The following is a 22,256-nucleotide window of genomic DNA, read 5'->3' as shown; positions in this document are numbered from 1 at the left end:
CTTTATTAATATAAATACTCCCTGGTTTCTTTTGTTCAGTGCAAGATCCTTGTCCTTGTTACATGTGTCATGGCAGTCCTGCATCCAGTTCCACATAGTTTTTTGTTTGGAGTCTTGCTCTCAGATTTCTGTGTTTTAGAAGTATTCTTGGTTTGGTTAAATAAAAACTAAAGTTCTGCAAACTTCCTGCCTACCTATCCTTCCTGCATTTGGACCCTGCATCATTGGGACAGTTTTTTTTTTATGTAAGCTACCTTGAAAGCCAACTAATTGTATAATTTTCTGTGACTTTTCGTTGTCAGAGATCAGAATCAGATTAAGCTAATAGCAAAGTTTTCTGGAAGTCGGACAGGCTACAATCACTCACAAAACAAAGTTGTAAAGCAGAGAAAATTTAAACCCAATTTACATGATGTTCCTGAGGTTCTATATTCTAAAACACAAATATGTACACTTCACCTTCTCAAAACTGAGAAGTTATTGCAACAGTGGATTTTCTGCTGACTGGGTGCTGGACATCACTAGCTGCTGTTTATACAATCTTTGCCCAAAGGACGCTGCCTCACATCAGGAATACAAAAATTAAATGAGGTGTGTTCAGTTTTTACAGTTTGAAGTGATGCGCGTTGGAAGAAAAGCTTTCAAATGTAAAGTGGAGATTTGATATTGAAAACAAAATAGCTTTGATAAGGTTTGGCGTTACCTGCCAAACCTTTTCTCCTTCACTACTTCACGGATGAAATCTTTAAAACAAAAACGATGATTAGATAAACATTTCAGTTAACATTTAGCTGTCAGAGGGGACAGCAAGAGGATACACTTAATTTAGGGTTTACACTGTTCATGATCAATAAAACAGAAGTGAAGAAAAACTAAAGAACAGGAATTTTAATGGGCAAAATACTTACCCTCAGTGACATTAGCACCCACAAGACAAGCTAACAGACAACAGTGGATATTCACCTTCATCACAGTGAAAACTGAAATAATTAAGAGCACAGAATAACATCTGACCTCATCTTAGGAAACACAGCCAGTCCTGTTATCACTGAAGGTGGGTGTTCGGGTGTACTTTGGATTTCAAAATGTAGCAGGGAAAAGGGACCTGGATATGACCCACTCAGTACTTAAGATTTGCACAATGAAAATACACAAATACCCCAAATCACATCATCCACCATCCTGAGTTGAAAGAAGCTGAACTTTTTCAGGTTGACTTGAAATGTGATAAGAGGAAGTTTTACATCAGATTTGGACTTAAATTTCATTCTTTCATTCTCTAACATAACGTGAATCTATTTAACTTTACAATTTGTCACCTTCCTGATATATAAGAAGACTTAAAACCAGCTGCATCTCTGACCACCTTATCAAAATTTCACTGTGAAATGTACAACGCCTACTCTGTCCCCATGTTGACTTCAGGTGATTTTAAAACTAAATGGAATTAAAGATGTAGTCTGCTGGCAAAGTTTCAATTTTCCCACATTCAGCTCACACTATGTTATGTAATGACTCCCTCTCTTCTCCTTGAATAAAAAAACGATAATGATTTAATTGGTTTCAGCACCAAGAAAATGAAAAAGTACTCTTGTCATTTGTGGGGGGACTCTTTCAATCTTGGGCCCTCTATCAAAGCTCTACTTAGAACTTCACTCTTCTGAATAGAGATCTATGATGATGTTCCTGGCATCTGTTGCAGCCTGTTTATCAGTTTGGGGGGGGTCAAGGTCAAGTGCTCCAATTGCCACTGGCATCAATATACACATATATAAACATATGAAAAAATACTAAAGGGAATTATAAATATATTTTATAATTCCCTTATATAAAAAATTATATACTTATATATATGTGTGTATGTATGTTCATATATGCCAGTCTTCTAATTGAAAATTACACTAAGTGACGCAGACCAGAGATATTGACGTTGTTATTAAAATGCTCGAATACACGTGATTTTCTCAAAAATATTTTTTTGTTCAGATAATCTGTCATTGGATAGATTGTTTGTCAATCTGACAATTCCTTCTGTTCATTGGTTACATTTACCTGTCAATCAAAAAGCGACCGTTTGATTGGACCGAATCATCTTTAAACGCTGTTTCGTTTGCTTTTCTTTAACAATAGGCTACCTAACTGCCCAATCGCAACCAACTAGCCATCTTATTGATCATACTCGTGGTCAGTCACACTCATCTTTAGCTTTATTGGCTGGTTTCTAAGAAGAGGGTGGGAAACTTCTGGAAAAAACGTTTCCTTGTTTGTCATATGCGATGCGAAAGGGAGGACTAGTAGATAAACTGGTGAACGCATGAATATCACATTCCCCTAAATTAACTCGACCCATTTGTTTGCATATGTTTGTAAATGATATCCATACCTAATACCACTGTGTTACCTTGATGCTAAAGCAAGAGACGGTATCTTGCCAGTGTTTGTTTAGCTATCTGTTATCACGTCACTATCTGACTGCAGACTGCTGCTCTCCAAACACACCGCCTTTGCGGCGATGACTACGGATTTACTCTCTGATTTGGACAGCCGATTCTTCGCTGATAACCTCCTGACGAGCGAAGACTGGGGTAAGTTTAAGTTTAATCTATCTGCAAGTGAAAATAAACTCTATTTAACGCTACAAAGGGTGTGATAACGGGTGTGTGGATGCGCCGATGCGAGCCGATGCGAGGTTAGCAGGGGCGTTCCAGCGACTTAACGGGATACTTTTCTATCTTCTTTATCGTCCGTATTTCAGACATAGAAAAACGTTAATTTGGTTATTTAGTGTTGGATTTATCGTGGGACGCCCGTTGCACGCGGTTGCAGTTGTGAGCGTGCTTCCTCATTCTGCAAACCCGGATATGCCAGTTTATCATCACGATGTGTGGAAACGTGAGTGCGCGTTTTATATAACGTGCTGCCTATTTCATTTCCATCATAACACCCGCTTTTTATTTGATGTTATTGACATGTTTTAGGAACTCGAGTTGATTAGCGGGTTAGGAAGGTATTCTCTAGCTTGTTTGTCCCGGGACTGCTAAACCCAAGTTAAGATGGAGGTACATTATCTCCTTTCTGACGTTTCAGTCAGAAATGTTATGGGCCAACAATATCTTATTGCAAGTGGATTCTTTTTTAAATCTACAATTATAAAATGTCCCCCAAAGCCACAGATAAACTATGAAAAATGCATTTCCTCACAGATTTAGCCTCAACTATAAACATGCACCAGTATAATGTATCTGGTAGAGTTGGAAATGACTAGTACTCTGACTGCATTAAGCTGTACTCGCCAACAATTTAATCAGTACCTTTTGACCCCAGAGAGGTAATTTAATGTTTTCTGCCACATACATTTGGAATATTTGCAAAGAGAGTTGGCTTATAAACTCAATTATAGTTACTTGCCCACAAAATGATGTTAGTTTGGAGCAAGAAAAAGAAGGTGAGAGAATATTATTTAGACCCCAGACATCAAGCAAAAAAGACAACAACCAACTTCACAACACAAAGGACGAAGCACCAAAAGCCATAAATAGCAAAGAATCACAAGTGGAAAACGGTGGTAACGGCTGCACTGGATGATCTTCATTATTTAACACTGAGGCTACATTTACACTTCAGATCTAAATGCTCAGTTCTGTGGTGGTACACGTTATGATTTAAATCCGCCAACAGACTCCAGTGTGAACAGTCTATGGCCCTGAAGTGACCCGCATAGGCAGAAGAAGACGTGACGTCAGATGCAGTGCGTTTCCAGAAGTAAATATGGATGCTACACATGTCAGTGTGTGTGTCAGTTCTTAAGCTGTTGGGCAATCGGAATTGACAAAATTATGAGGATTTTAATTAAGTCCAAAACCTAATTTTCTTTCCACTGACTAAATCTATCAAGGGTGTCTGCCATGCTTGTTGGGTCCATTGTTTACAGTTGATCTTGCCACGTCCGGTGCAGAAATGTGACTTCTGTGTCATAGAATGACGTAAAAGTTGGATGAAATGTGACATGATCACTCAAACTGAAGTTGCTTGGAAAAACATCAGAAATGTATCCGATTTGGAACCATGTATTAAAGTGGCCTGAGTCCGATTATTTTATTTTTTTTATTTATTTATTTTTAAAAAAAGAAAAAAAGATGGATTTGTGCTGTTCAGCCTGTTGAAAAAGATATGGGTCACGGTTTCGGAAAAAAAAAGTAGCTTTTGGGCCACAGAGCAAAGCTAAAGAACCAACAATGGCTCCGCCTCAACTAAGAGCAGCCTTAGCCTTAGCTCCTATTCCACATATTCACAAATGTTATAACATGTAAACGATCTCTGCTCTCTATCTGACAATATATTAACATCAGCCACTCCCATCCACTTCTGTTGAAAGACATTGCTCCTTGTTTGTTAGCTTATTATGAATTCACGTGGCGAAACAACATGCTTCCATGAACTAACTGTAACAATCGAAGAAATGACAGAGTTTTATGTTGCACAGCTTCTACTCTTTCAAAAAGCAGCGGCGGTGTGGAGTTGGTATTCTGGTGAAATTAACTTCACCTTTTCCTGGAGCTGATAACAGCTTCGATGTTACTATAGAACAGTTACACCCTCCTGAGTGCAACACTGACAGTTCAACAAGCTTATGAATGTTCACATGTGCAGCTTTGCTCTTTCCTTCGGTTTAATTGGCATGTTTCAGTGAAGGGTGACGAATGGCAGCGGAAAAGTGAGCAATGTTTGAATGACTGAAAGCCATCACTTCAGTAGATTGATGAAGACATTCATGTTATGTATTTTTTCAGCAAAGGGCTTAAGTATGACTTTTTTTTTTTTTTTTAGTAAAAAAGTGAATTACTTTATCCCGGACTGCAGGTACCAGCTCTGCCCTGCAGACTGGTTATTGCCACGTCTCACTTTCTGAGCCTCCATTTGAGGTTTTAGTCAATAAACGTGTTATCTTTGAGACTTATTGCAGGGTAACGATCGTTCTTAACGCTTCACTAGATATATTTCCTCTTTTGTTCACTGTTGACCCACTCTGGCTGTTAAATTTACCTAAAAACTCAAGCTGCCGATGTTAAACAGTGAGATTAGTGAGCTCTACCACCTATTGTGAATGTGTCCACACAAGACAACCGGGTCAGAGCAGCAGCAAAAGTATTTGCAGTTTAATCTCTTTTAAATTGAATATTCAACTGTAGCTGAACTAGATTTGATCTGAATTTTAGTGTACCACACTTTTTATTTTTACTGAAATTGTGATCTGTAGGATCTGTAAAGGTTAAGAAATAAGCATGTGTAGAGCAAATCTTAGCTGCTCCAAAATGTGCTTCAGTAAAACACCTGATCTCTTTGAATGAATGAGAACTCATAAAAAGCTCCAGCGTCCTCTTGTTTGACTCAGTTTCAAAGTCCGGAGGGCAGCTCCCCAGAACATGCAAGGCATGATGGGAGAAAGAAGGAATCAAACCACTTAGATTTCCTGGAAATGAGGCATTGAAAAGAGTGTAAACGGAGTGAGTACGTCACAGTGTGATATTTGATATGTGCTCAACAGACATTATGAAGGCTTATTAAGTCTGAGATGTTACACAAAGCTGTGTGCAGTTTTAAGTTGCTTTTTTTTTTTTTTTTTTGTCCCATCAAGGATGAAAATGCAGATGCCACAAAAACTCAAACACACACTTGTAACCTTGGGAATATTTGTGTCACCTCACAGATCCCTCAGTGTTGGAGTCTGGTTTAAAAGCTTTGAATAATATCCCTTTTTTATACATTGTTCTTTGTATCGGCAAACATTGCCTCAGTTTATTCCATTGATTTTATTATTCATGTGAGCAGCCATGTGAGTAATTGATTCACTGCAAAATAACTGATTCTCGTTAGGCGTTTCCATCTGTGTTGACGTGCACCAATTACTTTTTCTTTTTAAAAAAAAAAAAAAAAAAAAAGAAAACCTAAGAATTCTTCAGAAAACGTGATGGAAACAGGACTTTTGATACTCAAAGAATCTGCAGTCGTAAACAATCGAAGCTAAATGAGGACAATGTTTGAGGCTAAGGTGTTGCAGATTTCTCAACTCTTGTTGTGTCAGTGCTCTTTGACATTCATTAACACGTTACCCTAACCTTGGATAAAAAGTGCTGCCTGCAACGTTGTATTTTAACAGACTGATCTGTAAGGACAGCAGCTACTTTCCAAGCAACACCCAGCTCTTACTAAACGTAGCCTTAGCCATAACTAGCTCATTGTAGCCTGTGTGACAGCAGACTTGTAACAGCTGTTGCAGTTCAGACAATAATGGTGGCGTTTCAGATTGTGAATATTGGGACGACATTGTTGATACAACACAGCTGAATAGTATTCAGCTTAAACTATGTGACCAGATCCAGATGTTTATGTTTGAGGCACTTAAGTTAGTTTGTTTCCTCCTTATGTTCCAAATGTTGCACATCACTAAAAATGACTTGAAAAAAATTGCCTGCAGTTCTTGTTCAGTTCTATTTTGCATATTTTGAGTCGTGCTTCTGATCGGCTTCCGATGTGACCCAAGCTGACCGTGTTCGATGCTGCTCTCTTCCCCGACGAGTTACAATATTTGCTCATCCGTTTCTTTCTCTGCTTCGAGCTCATATGTTGTAATCCTGTTTTCTCCTCTGCAGATGCCTGCCTGTACCAGTGCGAGAGCATGGAGGAGGGAGAGGACGGAGACTTCGGCCGAGGGTTGAAATACGACGCATCGGTATGAACTCAACCCAAAGTGTCTCTGCTAACTGCTCTGGTTTCTCTGCAGGGCTCAAAGTGGGACTGACACCTAGCATTCAGCACACATTCACGTTAAAATACACTTTCATTTTGACGCTTTTATAATTTTAGTTATCTGGTAAATTAATCTTTTGATTTCTTTAAAAAATATTCCTCGGGGATAAAAGCCCACAAATGCAGCATCATGTGGCTTCCCTTTTTTTAAGCACCATTTGCATTTGAACAAGTCAAAGCCGTTTAAAGTTGGCATCGCCAGGATTTTTCTCGATGTGAACCATTCTCAGAGTGTCTGTGTCCTGACGAGCACCAAAACCAGACTCAAACGTTTGTAACTTATTGTTTGGGAAACAACACTGATGGTTGATCTATCTAGATTATTGTTTCAGAAGCTGCTGTTTTAAACCCCCACCTGTAGAGAGTGGCTAATAAGTGCGAGGCTATTTTCAAAAAGGTTTTCTTCAGAGCGTAAAGACCTTTTTTCACCATAGAAGATGGTGCAGGAATAGCAGAGGCATGCTGGGTCACTGTCCTTGTCAGCATGTCATGTGTTGCAGAGCTGCTTCCTGGTTAGCTGCAGGCTAACAGGATGTGCTTACTGATAGACCCAGAGAGTAGCAAAGAAGACAAACAAGCTGAGGAAGTTTATCACCTTTTGAAGAACCAGTTTGGTGCTCAATTGTTTGACTGAAGCCGTTTTCACATGAACTCTTGTTTTTAACGTCTGCACAGTGAACATTATAAGGGCTGTCGTTTAGGTTCACTGAGTACAAACGGCATCATAGGAGCCCTGTTGTAAAAGTTCCACCCTTCTAGTTACTGCTGCTTCATAACAGCGTTGTGTTTTCATTCCTTTACGTTTCCTCCGTTTGATTTAGTTGTAGCTTACTACTCTTCCTAATTTAAACACTGCTTCATTGATGCTCCCCTTACTCTGCTGTTATGGTTTTGTATTTTGCCATCGAACGCTGTTGATTTCAGTGCAATTGAATTTCAGTACATGGCTTCTGCCGTTTCCACCGCAGATTACCATAATTTCACAGTTAAATCTCTTTAATTTCATTAGTGACACCAGTTACGCGTAGATCCTCTTAGTGTCAGTAACGTATTGCTACGTGATTTGATAATACAGTTGTTCTCTGAAAAAACACTTCAGGGGCTCCGGGATGCTGAAGCATTAGCATCACTAGTTTACAGCCTACAAGTGAAAGTCTCCCTTTTTGGATCTTTTTTTGTGATATCAGCAGTTTTATATTTGCTGAACGCTTTTTAAATGTTAAACTTGATAATGTTTTTCCATATGAAACACCAGCCTATTTCTCTCATTTGGCAGCCACGTTTTCCAGATTTGTCTCACCCAGTAGTTGTTGGCTGGCCAAGCTTATTGGCAAAACCAGTCATCCATCTACTCGGTATCTACCTGCTTTATCCCGCTGAGGGTCACACGCAGCTGAAGCTATCCCAGCCGCCATCTGGCAAGAAGCATCATAGACCCTGGACAGGTCGCTCTTCCATCACACTGTTAACACAGAGGCACAAACATGCACGCTCACACTGGCAGCACTTGGGTGGATCATCTCTGCAGATGCATGTGGTCTGTGGTGGTGTTGCTGCTGTGCAGCATAGCAGTGCAGTTGCTCAGGGTGCTCTGATTGATGCAGCTGTAGAAGCTAATGAGGACGTTCTTGTCCCTTGTCCTTGCCAAACCTTGTCCTCATTCTTTCAGAGAAAGTGCTGCTGTGCTTTGCGTTACCACCTGCAGGGCGGTGCTGTGTGTCCAGGTCAGATTATCACATGCTTGGACACTCAGGACTTTAAATCTGTTTGTCCTCTCCACCTCAGCCCCTCTGTTGTGTCCTCCTTTTCTCTCATGTCCCAGATCATCTTCTTGGTTTTACCCACAGTGAGAAAGAGGTTGTTTTTGTCACACTACATGGGATGGCTTGCTTCCTCACTCCTGTATGTTGTCTCATCACCATCAGTAATCAAACCAGTGACTGTGGTGTTGTCTGCATTATAAAGGATGGCGCTGTCCCTCAGTGAGGCACCTCAGTCATGAGGTGAAGAGTGTATAAAGGATCTGACTGAAAGCAATCTTGAGGGGCAACAGTGTGGGTCAGCACTCTAATTGAGACAATCTTTCTGATTCTGACACTCTGAAGTCCAGCCACTCTCAGTGTGGAGGGTTCAGGGCGAGTTTGGAGCGTTCATTTGTGAGTTTGTTTTAAAGGCTCAACTGTAATCAATGAACAGGCAATTATGGGAATTAGCTTTGCTCTTTGACTTGGATTTGAAAGCGTTTGGCAACATCTTGGTTTTTTCCTTAATGTTAAACTGTTTATCAGGCTTGCTGTAATTTTTTTGGCAGCAACATGAAAAACATGTTTTCCAACCGGCAGCAAACACAGATGATGGGTCAGCAGTTAATCGGGCTAATTGCGTTACAGTTGGCTGGGTGAAGCAGGCGTGTGCTACACACACATACACACACACACACACACACACACGGTTGCTAATCTTGCTGTTGTTTGGACTTGTTTTACTTCTGACTTCCTCTCTCTCCTCCACCCTCTCTTTTCTCCATCCTCTCTCTGCCTCCCCCTTACAGTTCGACAATGACCTTGTGCTCACCCTCGATCCTGATAACCGCACATCGCCATGGCGACATCTTGATGACAACCTTCTCACAGGTACAGACCAGGCAGCCAACCACAGCGAAGCGCCTCGGTCAGCGGTTTTTGGTTTCGTTTTCCAACGTTTCTGAAACACGAGACTCTTCACCCTCCATGCTGCATCAGCGGCTGGTCGAGGCTGAAACTTCAGCCATGAGTTGTTTCTGAGCGCAGAAATGGTGTCAGACCCCACATCAATAAGTGTTTTTGTTGTTAGAATGAACATGTGTTGTAGATTAGAGATGATTAGGAAATAATGATGAGAAGATCTCATCAATAGACTCATGTCAGTGTGTTCGTTTATTTCTTGATGTTTTATGACCGACTGACAACATACATTTTTCAAACTAGACTGGCTCAAGTCCATCTCAACTCAGAAATTAGCTCCAGTCTGTAGAGTAACAAATCATGTGGCTTCACTTCACACATTTTTGAAGCTGGTTTGTTTTCTTCTTGTGGCATGAAGAAGGCTTTCTTTAGCCCAGTCACTGCGTTTGTCTCATGGTTCTTTTTTTTTAAGTGCTGTCTGGGTTTAATTCTGGATACTGGATACTTGTTTTGTTGAGCTCGTCCTTCCTATTGTTCTTTCTGAAAACATTCAGATTGAAGGAGCCTGGCAGCCAAGATATCTTACAAGTTACTGTATGTTGTGTTGTCATTTGTCCATCTGTGTGAAGAACATGCCATGGACACGACCTCCTGGAATTTAGCTGTTATTTGTTTGCTGCGTACCTGTTTGAGGAAAACCTGTTTTGTTCCAAATTATTACTCCCTACTCTATAGCCTCTATTCAGCATGGTGCAGCAAACACTTTGTCGAACTTTTTGATCAATAGATCAAAAATTCAATGTCATAATTCACTTATTAGTTTTGTATTAATTTAATACAAAGAATGTTGTTTTCTTTAGGTAGACTGTTATTCTGGGGTTTGTCTTTTCCACCTTCAGGCTAAATTGTTCTGTATTTTTGAGTTATTTAACATTCTATTAACAATCTAGTCTGATCTGATCGTAATATCTGCTTTCATCTCTGTTTCTCTGTTCTTGTGTTTGCTTTTTTCATTAGGAGACACATCTGTGATCAAGAATGAAATGACGATAACAGAGCCATTACCCGTGGAAATGTGTAAGTCCACGTTGTGTGTTGTTTTATTTATCTTTTTAAAATAGGATTTTTGCCAGCTTTTATCCAGCTTATTCCTGGATCGTTATTTGTCCAGTATTCCAGGTAAAAGCAGAGCCTCCCTCTCCTGCGTCCTCGCTGGAATCCGACTTTTCGGCATCGTCCCCTGACCCACAGGTGCGTTTGTTGTCATCGAGGAGCACTTGTGAGCAGTTTAAGGCACACGAATGAAAGCCTTTTATATTTCTCTCCAGTAACAGAAATGTCCTATTGTTTGTGCATTTTACATCACAACAAAGGAGAAGAAGAAGAAATGATTTAAGAATGAGTTGAAAATGATAATTTAATTGCCAGATTAACATAGTAAGAGGCAGAAAAACACAACTGTCCAACATGCCACCGTCTCACTGTGCTCTCTATACTTAGATCACAGTCAAAGGGGAAAACCCTCCGACTCCTCCGTACATGTATGGAGACGTGCTGTCGCCTCCTCTGGGAACAATGGAGGTAACCGTGGCAACGACGGGAGTACCCCCAGCAAAGACCCAGATTCCTATAGTCACACAGACACAGCTACAGACACCGCTAACGACATCTGTCCCGGCTGTCATCAGTGGAATTCAGACACCGGCTGCAGGTACGCTGGTTCAGCCACTTTGTCAAGTGAGAGTTACTTTAATCTTGTGATTTCTCTACACCAAACCACAAAGATGAATTTAACCTAAAGTAAGCAAAGAAAATGACCAAATAAGCACAATTTAGAAGCGGGAGCCTGCAGAGAGTAGGAACAGATTGAGCTTTTTTCTGTTAATGTTGTAATGATGCCAGTGCAAATAGTTCAGTCTTTTCTTGTTGTTGAACAGATGTTGCACTTCAAACTCTACAAATAGGATTTTCAGCTCAGTTTAATTCGGTGTGGAAATTTAAGATGTGAGGCATTTCTTTCTCACCATACTAATGTGTTGTGAGCCCGAGGCAGAGAGTGCTCACATTACCAGTCGATCTGCGTTCCAACCCTCAGCTATTGTGGCTTTCTGTGCAGAGACCCTGAGGACAGTCCCCACAGTAGAGGGATTTAAAAACTGTAATAGTGTGGGAACTTCTCTGGAGATGAAGGGTGAGAGAGCTGGATGGATGCATTCATGCAGCTCCTGAATGTTTATTTTTGTGCCAAAGATGTAGTTTTAATATTCCTGATCATTTAGCTTTAGCTTGACTCACTGAAAGTTATTCAGTTAAAGCTCAACTGATATTTCTCTGCCTAAAATCTAGCCCGGTACACTTGGGTAATCCTGGAATTTACTCATTCCTTCTGACGTAAACATGAGGCATGTCTAACTGCAGGTAGAGTTCCTACACCAGAACCTATGTTGCATGAACTCACTTAACTATCAAGCAGTTTGTACATTTTTCGCAGCTGTTTTGGGGTTAGTTCTTGTGTATACCTGGGTTGGTTGTGGATGAATTTAGTCAAAACAGTTTGTTTCCTCAGAAAACCAACAATTTCAGCAAACCTCACTGAATGTCGGGACATTGATGAAGGCAATCTGCTGCTTTCAAGGAAACTGTGAAACTTTACATGAAAACACCAACTCTAATTAATTTATTTATTTATTTGTCTTTCCTGGTTTCTTATTCTTGCAAAGCAACTTAAATATCATCACTGTTTAGTCAAAATTACCCCTGCACGGACCTGACAGCTCTTAGAAACTCCATGTCTGTTTGTTCAGTATATGCAAATGTTACAAGGAGCAAAAACTAATTTGTTTTATTTAAATAACTTTGCATCTATGTGATGTAGTGCTTCCAATTGTTTGCATGCCACGATTTAGTTCTCTTGCTTGAGTGTTGGAATGAGGGAGTGTATTGTCTGTACAAAGCTGGTAAAAAGGCTTGACATGCGGTCTAAAATATTCAGTAAGTGCACTGCAGCATGCACAATAACTGTGATAAAAGTCTGGTTAACAATCAGAACACCATGACTGCATGAGTAATTTTGTGTATTTACATGTATCTATGACTACAAGTATCTTAATCTTTCTTCTAGTCCTGTCGAGCTCAGCAACATTAAAGGCCAGCAGCATTCTGAGCACCAAACCTCCCATCCAGCCCAGACCTGTGTGTGTCACCACCCTCCCCGTCCCCCAGAACACTACACCAGCCAAGACCCTCATACTGCAGGGCCTCCCATCCATGGACCAGCCCAGACCTGGTAGGGGGAGAATGTCTCGATGGAGTGTTTCTCTCATGTTGTTAAGTGGCTGAAAATAAGCATTAATGATTGATGTACCATCATTAAAAAAAAATCTGTTGGAAGTTGTTTTTCTTTTTCAAGGCATCAAGCCTTGTGTCCTGTTCTTGGTTATTGATCTTGTGCTTACTTTCTCAGTTAATGGTTTTGTTTGTGAATCCTCTTTGTACAGACTTCAGTGTTGTTTTGCACAAAGTTTTATTTGGAAACTAAATCTAGTAAAAGTGTAAATATATATGAACCCATCTGAACTGAAGTGGAATAAAAGTAGAAATTGATACAAATATAAAATAAAACTCGAGGTATATTACACCACCGTAGCCTAGCATCAAAAATCTTTACTGCGATGAAACGAGGTTGGGAAGTTGGTGTTAAAGCATACAGATTATCCAGTGTATGGAAACTGTATCTCTTTTGCAGCATCGGGTCATCTTCTTTTCATCTCCCCTCTTTTAGTCGTCCTCTCTCCGCCCGTCTGCCTCGGTTCAGCTCCAGCCATCGTCAAAATGGAGCCCGTCTCTCCCAGCATCCCCCAGCACTGCTCCAGCCCGGCTGCCTCCACCACCAGCAAACCCATCGTCCCGGCGACCACGACGTTACCAGGCAACAACTCCAGCGACATCGATGTGAGTAGGCTGGAGCCAATGACTTGCACTGTTTACTGAAACACAAACCCTGCTGTTTAAGACCCCCTTTACCATGTCGTCAGTCCCATAAATCCAATAACATTAATACCCCCAGTCCAAGTGACTCAGTTCCACTTTCTTCCTTTCTTCTTCCTTAACGGATGTTTTCCTCCTCCGTATTGTTTTTCTTTTCCAAACATGTTGCCTCTTTGCCCTGTAAATCCCTTCCTTCCACCTCTCATTTATTCTGTTTTACTCTCTTCCCCCTCTCCATCCTCGTGCAGATGAAGGTGCTGAAGCGGCAGCAGAGGATGATAAAGAATCGGGAGTCTGCCTGCCAGTCGAGGAAAAAGAAGAAAGAGTATCTGCAGAACCTGGAGGCTCAGCTGAGGGAGGCCCAGCAGGAGAACGAACGACTTCGGAAGGAAAACCAGGCGTTAAGGGAGAGGCTGGCCGGGAAGGAGGTACGGAACAGGAAGAGGGATTTAAAGTTTAATGACAAAGTTGTTCTTATTGCGAACTGTCTTTGTGTATCAATTTTTTAAAATCGTGTTTAAGAAAGGATGTGTAACACAATAATGAAATGATGAGTTTGGTGATCAATGATGGCAGAAGTGCTGATAAAATGTAAGTTAATTGAATGGTTTTGAAATGTCAGTGTTGGATATTTCATTGTTATGGCTGGTCGGTACCTTTTCATGCAACATGAAAGATCAAGAGATGCTGGCTCCACAAAGCAAATTATAGCATCTGAGAAACGTTCATAACGTTACAAATATACAAGTTCACCCATATTCTAGATGTTTTTATATTGTTCATTTGAAGGATTTCTAGAGGAGAATATCTTGGGTTGGGTGGCGCTTGGATGATCTGATTTCCCTAGATTTTCTGTTTCGTCAGCTAAAGACTGGGAGCACAAGGAGACAGATGTGTTTAAATTTGTAAAAGTTGTTGTTGAAAATCTGATCTGTGAATCTGTGATTGTACAAATCTGAGCAGATAAAGCACTTCGAAGCAAAAAGCTTTTTTTTTTAGTCTGTTTTTCTTCTGTTTGTGTTGTTTCAGGGCAGCGACTCCGCCAATAACAAGAGAGCCGTGTGTGTCATGGCTGTCCTGCTGTTCATGACCTTCAGCTTTGGCCCTGTCAGGTATTCATTCACAGTCTGCTTTCCGTTTATCATCTAACTTTCTAGTATGTTTCTGTACATGTAATCTTTTTCATCCTCATCCTCAATCTTTTTTGTTTAATGTTATATTTGAATATTTCTGATCATCCCAGTATCTCTGGAAGCATCCTGCCTATTGATAATTAATTTGTGTTCGAATACGGGGTCTTAGCAGTTGTGGAAAAGCTTGGAGTTCAGACCTGAAGCAACGTATACACATGCAATTTCTTCATGTTTTGAAGATGTTAAAGGGCTGCATTTGGACAGAGATCCTGCAGGAATTTAACACAAATCTAGTGGAAGATAGGAAAAGAACAGTGTCAGTGGAACCGTGTTTTACTTGTCAAAATGTGCAGAAGCAGGTGGTAAAGGTCATCAGAAGAAGGATTAAGAAAACAGTCCTGTGCTGGGCACTAAATCTCAATCTGCTTATAAATTTGTTTGAAACAACTGTCTGCAGCTCTAACAGCTATTCCAAATGTCACAGTTATTGCATATCTTTTCATGACTGATAGTTGAAAGAGAATTCATGATTTGGAATCAAAGCTTATGAGATCAGGTTTGTTCTGTTTAATCAGTCCAAATATGGAACCATCAGAAGCTTGTTTGATCCAACAGACCAACCAGCTCCAATAGTTTGAATAGTTATACAATATAATGCGGGGTCAATAAAGTCTTGTTCCTGGAAAGCAGGGCTCATTGACTCCATCTTTCATCTGTTAAAAGCTTTGATAACGAAACGAGTGTTGAGTTGTCACTAAAAGGTCTTGGTTAGGAAAAAATGTGTTCCATTGATAATGATGAGTGACTGTGCTGAACAGTGTTCTGATGCAAGAGCTGTTTGATCAAAAGGAAAGCACCACTCTGGAACACTTATGTTTATGCATTTAGCAGACGCTTTTATCCAAAGCGACTCACAGGTAGGCACATGGGGTAAGGGGGTCTTGCCTATGAACCCCTACTGGAAGTAGTACCTTTCATGCGGGGGGTAACACCTATAAAACAGCATTTATATTGGTGGACAACTCTGGAGTTCTAACACATTTTGGTCTTCATCTTTCCAGCATCACAGACCGGAAGTTGTCGACGGGTCTACAGGAAGACGTGATGTCATACACAGGAAGGCGGCTGCTGGAGATGGAACAGCAAGAGGCGGCAGCTCAGCCTCTCGGAAAAATAGAAGACAAGACGGAGACTGAGGAGGACGGAGGAGACGAGCGATGGAAGAGAGGAGAGACGGAGAAGTACTCTCCAGAATCGTATCAGTTCAGGTGAGAGGAGTCTGATGTCAGACCAACACACCCAAACAATCTGAAGCTGAAAGGGCTTTTAAAACAGAATCTGAGCTGAACGTGTCTCATAAAGCTCTTCCTGAACTGTATCCTCGTAAAGTTCTTTTTTCTGTGCAACCTTAAAAACGACACCCAACCTGAAAACCTATTGCAGCTTCAGATACCAAGCTGATTTCCTCAGATGTTAAGATGTATTCCAGTTGTCATTGTCCGCTGCTGAGTGTGAAGCGAGTTGAAGAAACCAGTGAGCACCTCTGCAGCCTGTCATCACACATTGACCCAGCAAGACAAAGCAGCAGCTAAACGTTGCTATCAGCTTAACCACATGATGAACCAAACAGTCAGAATGCTTTGAGGAAATGAACTATTTAAGGTGCTCAAACTGTCTTCTCGTAGGGGGAAGTTGATGCATTTACTTGACGCTTCAGCCCCTCGTCTGCAATGCAGAAATGCGTGTTAACAGACCTTTAGTCGAACTGTTTCTTCTGCACATCACTCAGAAAATTCTCATTGTCCTATGTGTCAGGAACTAACGCTGATGTGTACTTGAACGAAACATACCTGCTTGTATGTTGCTGTCCAATACTTGATCTGAATTTCTGTTGTTGTGCAGAAACCTGAGTGACATGTTCAGTGACATGAAGGACCTGGTCCTGCAGGACATTGACCGTTACTTCACCTCCTCAGACTGCCGACAGTTCAACCGCTCTGAGTCTCTCAGGTCAGTCGGGCTCGGTTAAATACCCTTACTTTAACAAAGATTTGTGCTGATTTCAGAAATGCGTCTGATTTCTCCTTGTCTCATCTTCCTCCTTATAAGTTCCTTATAATTATTATATGAAATTATATATTATAACATTTTTCATTACAAAATGTTTTCATCATAATTCAGTTTGTACACCATTGGGGGAAAAATACAGACCATAACTTAGAAACCAAAGTAAATGTCTAGTCCTGTATCGTTTTGTTCAAAGGAAGCAGTAATTCTTGCAGCGTAATTGAAAAAGGCATATTGCCACCACACAGATGACCACGTGGAGTTTCAGCCTGTTACACATCAGTTTAGCCTCCCACAGCTTGTTTGTTTCTGTTCAGACAGCTGAACAAAACATGGCTCGCCGCAGGCTAACTAGCAGTAATTCAGAAGCAGCTGCAGGTTAAAGTCTTTTACAGTCTTGTCGTTTGACAAAATCAATATGAACCCTGGTCACTACAGTACATTCGGCTGTAGAGACGGTGTACACGTCTGGGTTTGTATTAGCTATTTTGGCCTTTAAGATAAGATACCCTTCCTGATTATCTCAAGTTTTAATCAGCAGCAAGGAGAAGTAAAAAGTAGTTGGTAGTACATTCAGATTGTGCAATACTCAAAGCAAATACAGTGCACATCATGGTCTCACAGGCTACAAACAGAGGATCTGCCCTCTCGAGAACCACTATTGCTAAACACCAGTGTTTGATGGGTAAACAGTTGGCTGGTGTGGGATGACATGGGGTGACTGCGTTATGGGCATGCCACCTTTTTCCACATGGGTTAAGATTTTTATTAAAGTTTAATCAACTTCTGAATGAAAGGAGAAGAAAACTTTGTGATTAAACCAACAAGATGGAGATGTGGAGAAACAAGGCTGTGTGCGGAGAACACAGTAAATTAGCAGAACAGAATTATTTTTTTTTCCCATTAAACCTCAGTGACAATAATAAAAAAAAAAAAAACAGGCGCACAAAACAGTGCTTTGTTGTCAAAGTGCGAGACTTAATGTCAGCTATTTCTCTTTATACGATTGTGTGTGTTAAAGCTAAATAAACCGAAGCATTTCTGTGTTTACAGGCTGGCAGATGAGTTGAGAGGCTGGGTCCATCGACATCAGATCGACCGGAAGAAGTCTGGAGGAAAACCAAAGGTCGCCAAGAAAGCAAAGATCGCCCAGGTGACAAATTCTCATCTTTGTCAGATGATGACTTTTTATTAAACTTATCAAATAAAAATCCTTATGGATAGAGGTCTGACTTCAATGTTTTGTTTTTTTTTGTTTGTTTTAGTGAGACACGGACATCAGACATTTATACATGGATTATATACTTTTTGTTATATCTGCAGTGATGTTGGTTATAATATTTGATGTATTTACTTTCCTATCTTCCTGCCTTCTAAAGCAGAAAGCTCAGCTGAGGAAGACTAACTTCTCCCGATATCTGCCGATCCAGGCTCACCGCTCCATAGAAAGGTGCAGACCGCTCACTGCACACTATAAAAGTCTCCTGATGGTTCGTCGTTACAGAAAATGGTGTTAGACAAGTTTTAGTGGTCATGGATTATGGACCAGCACGGGCTAATGAAACAGAAGTAGTGGTACATTTTTAGCAGTCAACACAGTGATGATGGAGTAAGGGGGAGGAGTTAATTAGCAAACATTGATGCAAGTCAAAAACACTGAAAAGACTATCCAAAATGCTCCATTTGTTGTATTGTGGGGAAAAAACTGCAAAATCTCACATCAGAAGCTTGGACCATGAAATGGTTTTAAAATCAACTCATGTGATTTGAATTTTATTTGTCTTCAGCTGGACTGTATCTGTAAAAACCCTTCAGATGACATCCGTTGTGATGTGGAGCTATATAAATAAAACTGAGCTGAATTGAATGTTAACTGTACATTTTTCTGTGGCATTGCTCCAACAAACCAGTTTCTGACCACATTCGTTATCTTTCAGTCTGATGTCAGGAACGACCGTGACGTTTCTTTTCTGTCACTCACCTGTCTTTATTCTGCAGTCAGCTGCAGGTGCTCCCTGGTCCTGAGGTCACCTACAGCGACTTCATGGACGCCATCGACCGCAGAGAGGACACTTTCTACGTTGTCTCCTTCAGACGGGTATGACATCGCCAGCCTCAGAAAGCTTGTTTGTGGTTGTGTGCTTTTAGAGAGGAGGTATTAAGAAAGCAAAATGCTCCCTGTGTTTCTTCCTGTAGGACCACCTGTTGCTTCCTGCCATCAGCCACAATAAAACCAGCCGGCCCAAAATGTCTCTGGTGATGCCGGCCATGTCCGTTAATGGTGAGTCTGTCTGGACATCGAAGTATTCCAAAAATCACAAAATCTAAAAGTTGTCACCTATGAGTCTGGAAACATCGGATACTTCTTTTCTTTCCTGTAGTATTTGCTTAAAAATGACCGTCACTGATGGACTTTTGTCTGATTTCCGTCTCCTCCTCTTCCTCCGTAGAGAGTCTGTATAACTCGTCTCAGGGCTACGAGATGATGATGCAGGTTGACTGCGAGGTCATGGACACTCGAATCGTTCCCATCAAGTCGTCCGCTGTCCCGCCATCTCTCCGTGACCCACCCCCTCCTCCCCCGTCCTCCCACCACAGCGCCCACCACCACAGCAACAACACCTCACTCAGAGGGCGGCACCATCACCACCCTTCGTCCTCGCAATCGGCGTCCTCTTCTTCCTCCTCCTCATCAGCATCTCCAAACCAGCCTTTACCCGCCCGCAGACAGACACCTGAATATTTTATCAGCCAGTCAGAAGGAGTTTGAAGAAGCGTTGCCATAGTGATTGCAGCAAATAAAGGCGGGAGATGAAGATGATTCTGATGGTTCAAGACTGTTTGGCAAAGAATCAAAGAAAACTTCAAGAATATCTCAGTGACAGTTTGTCGTTGAGTACACATCTCCTCTGTACCGAAGCCAATTCCGTGCTACTTCTAAGAAGGTGAAAACTACAAAAAAAATTTAATGCTTGTACTTTTAATTAATAATTTATGCATTAAATGGCAGTGATGTGACTTAGAAAAGAGCTTCTACTAAAAATATTGTCCTAAAGTGTACAAATGTATCCTAAAAATGAGAGTCCGATGCAGACAGGGCAGCACATTGCACTTAGAAATCGTGCTGCGTTTTAATGTTTAATAGTAGAAATGTACAGTATGACTGAAGAGTTGAACCAAAGCTGCCAGTGTGTCAAATGTCTGAAACGGTCAGCAAAAAGACTTTCTGGTATCCCTTTTGGCTGCTTAACAAACTGTCACTTATCGTAGCTCCACAAAAAAAGAAAAAAAAGATGCTTACAGTGAAGATTTGTTCTGTTCCAGTTCCTTTTGAGCGCTCAGTCATGCCTCTGATACTAAAATCAACCTGAGATTAGTCTCTTTATTGCAGATTGTTCAGCAGCCTTCAGGAAGTACAGTTTTGTGGTTCCGCTCTTCGTCAAAGTCTCTGTAGAGTTTGTATATTTGTGTTATTGTGTCTCTTTTTTTTTATTCTACAGAAGCGCACTGCAGTCACCGAAGAGAGAAAAAAGAGCATCATTATGACCTCTGTATCTCATGTTAATTAATGGCGTGCAATAGGTTTTGGCACTTAAAACTACTTTGGCAGAGTTTAGGGGATGATTTGGGAGAGTTTTTGTTAACTTTGTGCTGCTTTTTGGAACACTTTTGCTGTTGAAAATTTCAGCTGCTTCTCGTGTTTTTTGCAGACTACAAATAAAACAGACGAGATACACATCCAACACAAGTTAAAAAAAATGTTTAAACCGCCACCTATTTTCCCAAAAGAATAAATGACTGTAAAAGCTCCTGTTTCTGTTAGATTCTGAGATGCAAAAGTCAGAATAACAAAATGAAAGCGTCCACGTTTTCTTTTCTTTTCTTTTCTTTTGTGAGTGCAGTGTGTTTCAGTTGAGAGGAAGATGATAGCATGTCGTTACTGACAGCTGCTGCATGATGGGGGATCTTGTTGGCTCGAAGAAACAGAAACTTTGTTGAATCTGCTTCGTTTCAGAGACTGAAAAAATAAGCAGTTAAAGAATAAGATCACTTTTAATATTTTTTTTAATATACATGTATATATATTGCTGAAGATGATTTTTTTTTTTTTTTTTTTTTTTTACAGTGTAAATATGAACCTGATTGTTTGACGTGTTTTGTTTGTTCTTGTTTCGCCAACATGTGTGACTGAGTAGATATCAGCTCATGTGTTGCCTTGGCTGTTGCTGTACTCAGTTTTAGAGGTTTCGCAGGAACGGTTGCTTCAATAGATTACATAATTCTGGTAGTAACTGAAAGGCCGTAGCTGACTCATTTGGCTGACTATAAAGCTAGTTTAGCCAATTCATCTGTCAAAATACATTCTTTTTAGGGCAAAGTCCCGATTAATCAGACTCGGGTTCATTTTGACCAAAGGATAAACTGACTTGACTCAATAACAAGAACCTACAACCAACAAACCAGCAAAGACATTCTGCATTAGACGGACACACGGTTGATTTTTATTTTTTCTTTTCTACCAAAGTTAACCTACTTGCATATATATTTTTTATCTCTTTCAGCACGTGAACCACTTCAGAAGCTCACAATAATCCTTCATGTCTCAGCTGTCACATTTAATCTGTTGTTTTTTTTTGTTTTTTTTTACTATTTAATAGTTGTAAATATGATTGTAGATATTATGTTTGTATTTGTCACCTCTTCCATTTTTTTTATACATTTCTTGAAAACGGAAAAAAATGTGAGAATATTATAAGGTTGTTTCTGTCAGAAAATGCCTTTTTTTTTTTTTTTTTTTTTTTTTCTATCTGCATGTTTGGCCTCATGGACCAACCAGCTCCACTCACTCTGCTCTCTTTAGATGATTTCTCCTGATGAAATGATCTTTTTTGTTGTGAAAGACGATTACTGCTCGGATATAAACTCGGTAATTAAGCCACTTTGACCCGGCACATGTGACCCGTTTCTGTACTTTATTTTAAGCTAAGTGGTCGTAGTTTTTCGTGACCATTCAGACGAGCTGGACACCCTGCAGAGTAAACTGTTGCATTTCCCAGAATGCCGAACTATTCCTTTGACTAACCTCGTTATTGTTATTAAACAACCTGTGAAAACCCACACGACTCAACCAAAGTCTGATCGTCATCCTTTGTCGGAACATCCCTACACACAGTTGTCATATTTGTTAATATTTTGTCTCCTGGTCTGCACATACTGTAAACTCTGCTGCATCTTCCTGTGTTTTCTTTTACATTTTTAAATTTTTTTTATACCGGTTATCATCATTTTGATGTAAAGGAATGCATTGATGAAAACAGTGAATATGAAGTGAAATGATGTTGTTTTTTTAAAGGGTGGGGGGGGTTCAGTGAACACCGCTGTTTGGATTATTAAAGGTTTATATGAAGCTGTGCTGGTGGTGAAGACAATATTTCTCTTCTTGGTGGTGGTTGTTAGACTTGATTAAGAACTATTTTCAGCAAGTATTTTTAGAAAAGTCGCACATTATGAGAGTGTCTTTATTACCCCATCATTAGGCTATAAAAACTCATCCATATACCTTGTTATGCAGGATGAGCATATATTATTGCACAAAGAG

General features: G+C 40.4%; 1 protein-coding gene across 1 annotated transcript; it reads left to right on the top strand.

Annotated features, from left to right (window-relative positions):
- Positions 1-2,272: 2,272 nt before the first annotated feature.
- Positions 2,273-21,918, top strand: atf6b (activating transcription factor 6 beta). Its single transcript, XM_072370167.1, is given in 18 exon segments — positions 2,273-2,585; positions 6,651-6,730; positions 9,359-9,440; positions 10,488-10,547; positions 10,642-10,721; positions 10,971-11,181; positions 12,592-12,756; positions 13,252-13,421; positions 13,706-13,885; positions 14,487-14,569; positions 15,652-15,858; positions 16,493-16,600; positions 17,711-17,810; positions 18,040-18,107; positions 18,656-18,755; positions 18,854-18,938; positions 19,108-19,241; positions 19,243-21,918. Coding segments are annotated over 18 exon segments (2,187 nt in total). The 5' UTR covers positions 2,273-2,512; the 3' UTR covers positions 19,444-21,918.
- The last annotated feature ends 338 nt before the right edge of the window (positions 21,919-22,256 follow it).

The sequence above is a fragment of the Leuresthes tenuis genome, unplaced genomic scaffold (genome assembly GCF_036924035.1).
Source record: "Leuresthes tenuis unplaced genomic scaffold, fLeuTen1.0.hap1 SCAF_18, whole genome shotgun sequence".
NCBI lineage: Eukaryota > Metazoa > Chordata > Actinopteri > Atheriniformes > Atherinopsidae > Leuresthes > Leuresthes tenuis.
The sequence above is the reverse complement of the archived record's forward strand: the minus strand, read 5'-3'. Positions and strand labels throughout refer to the sequence as shown.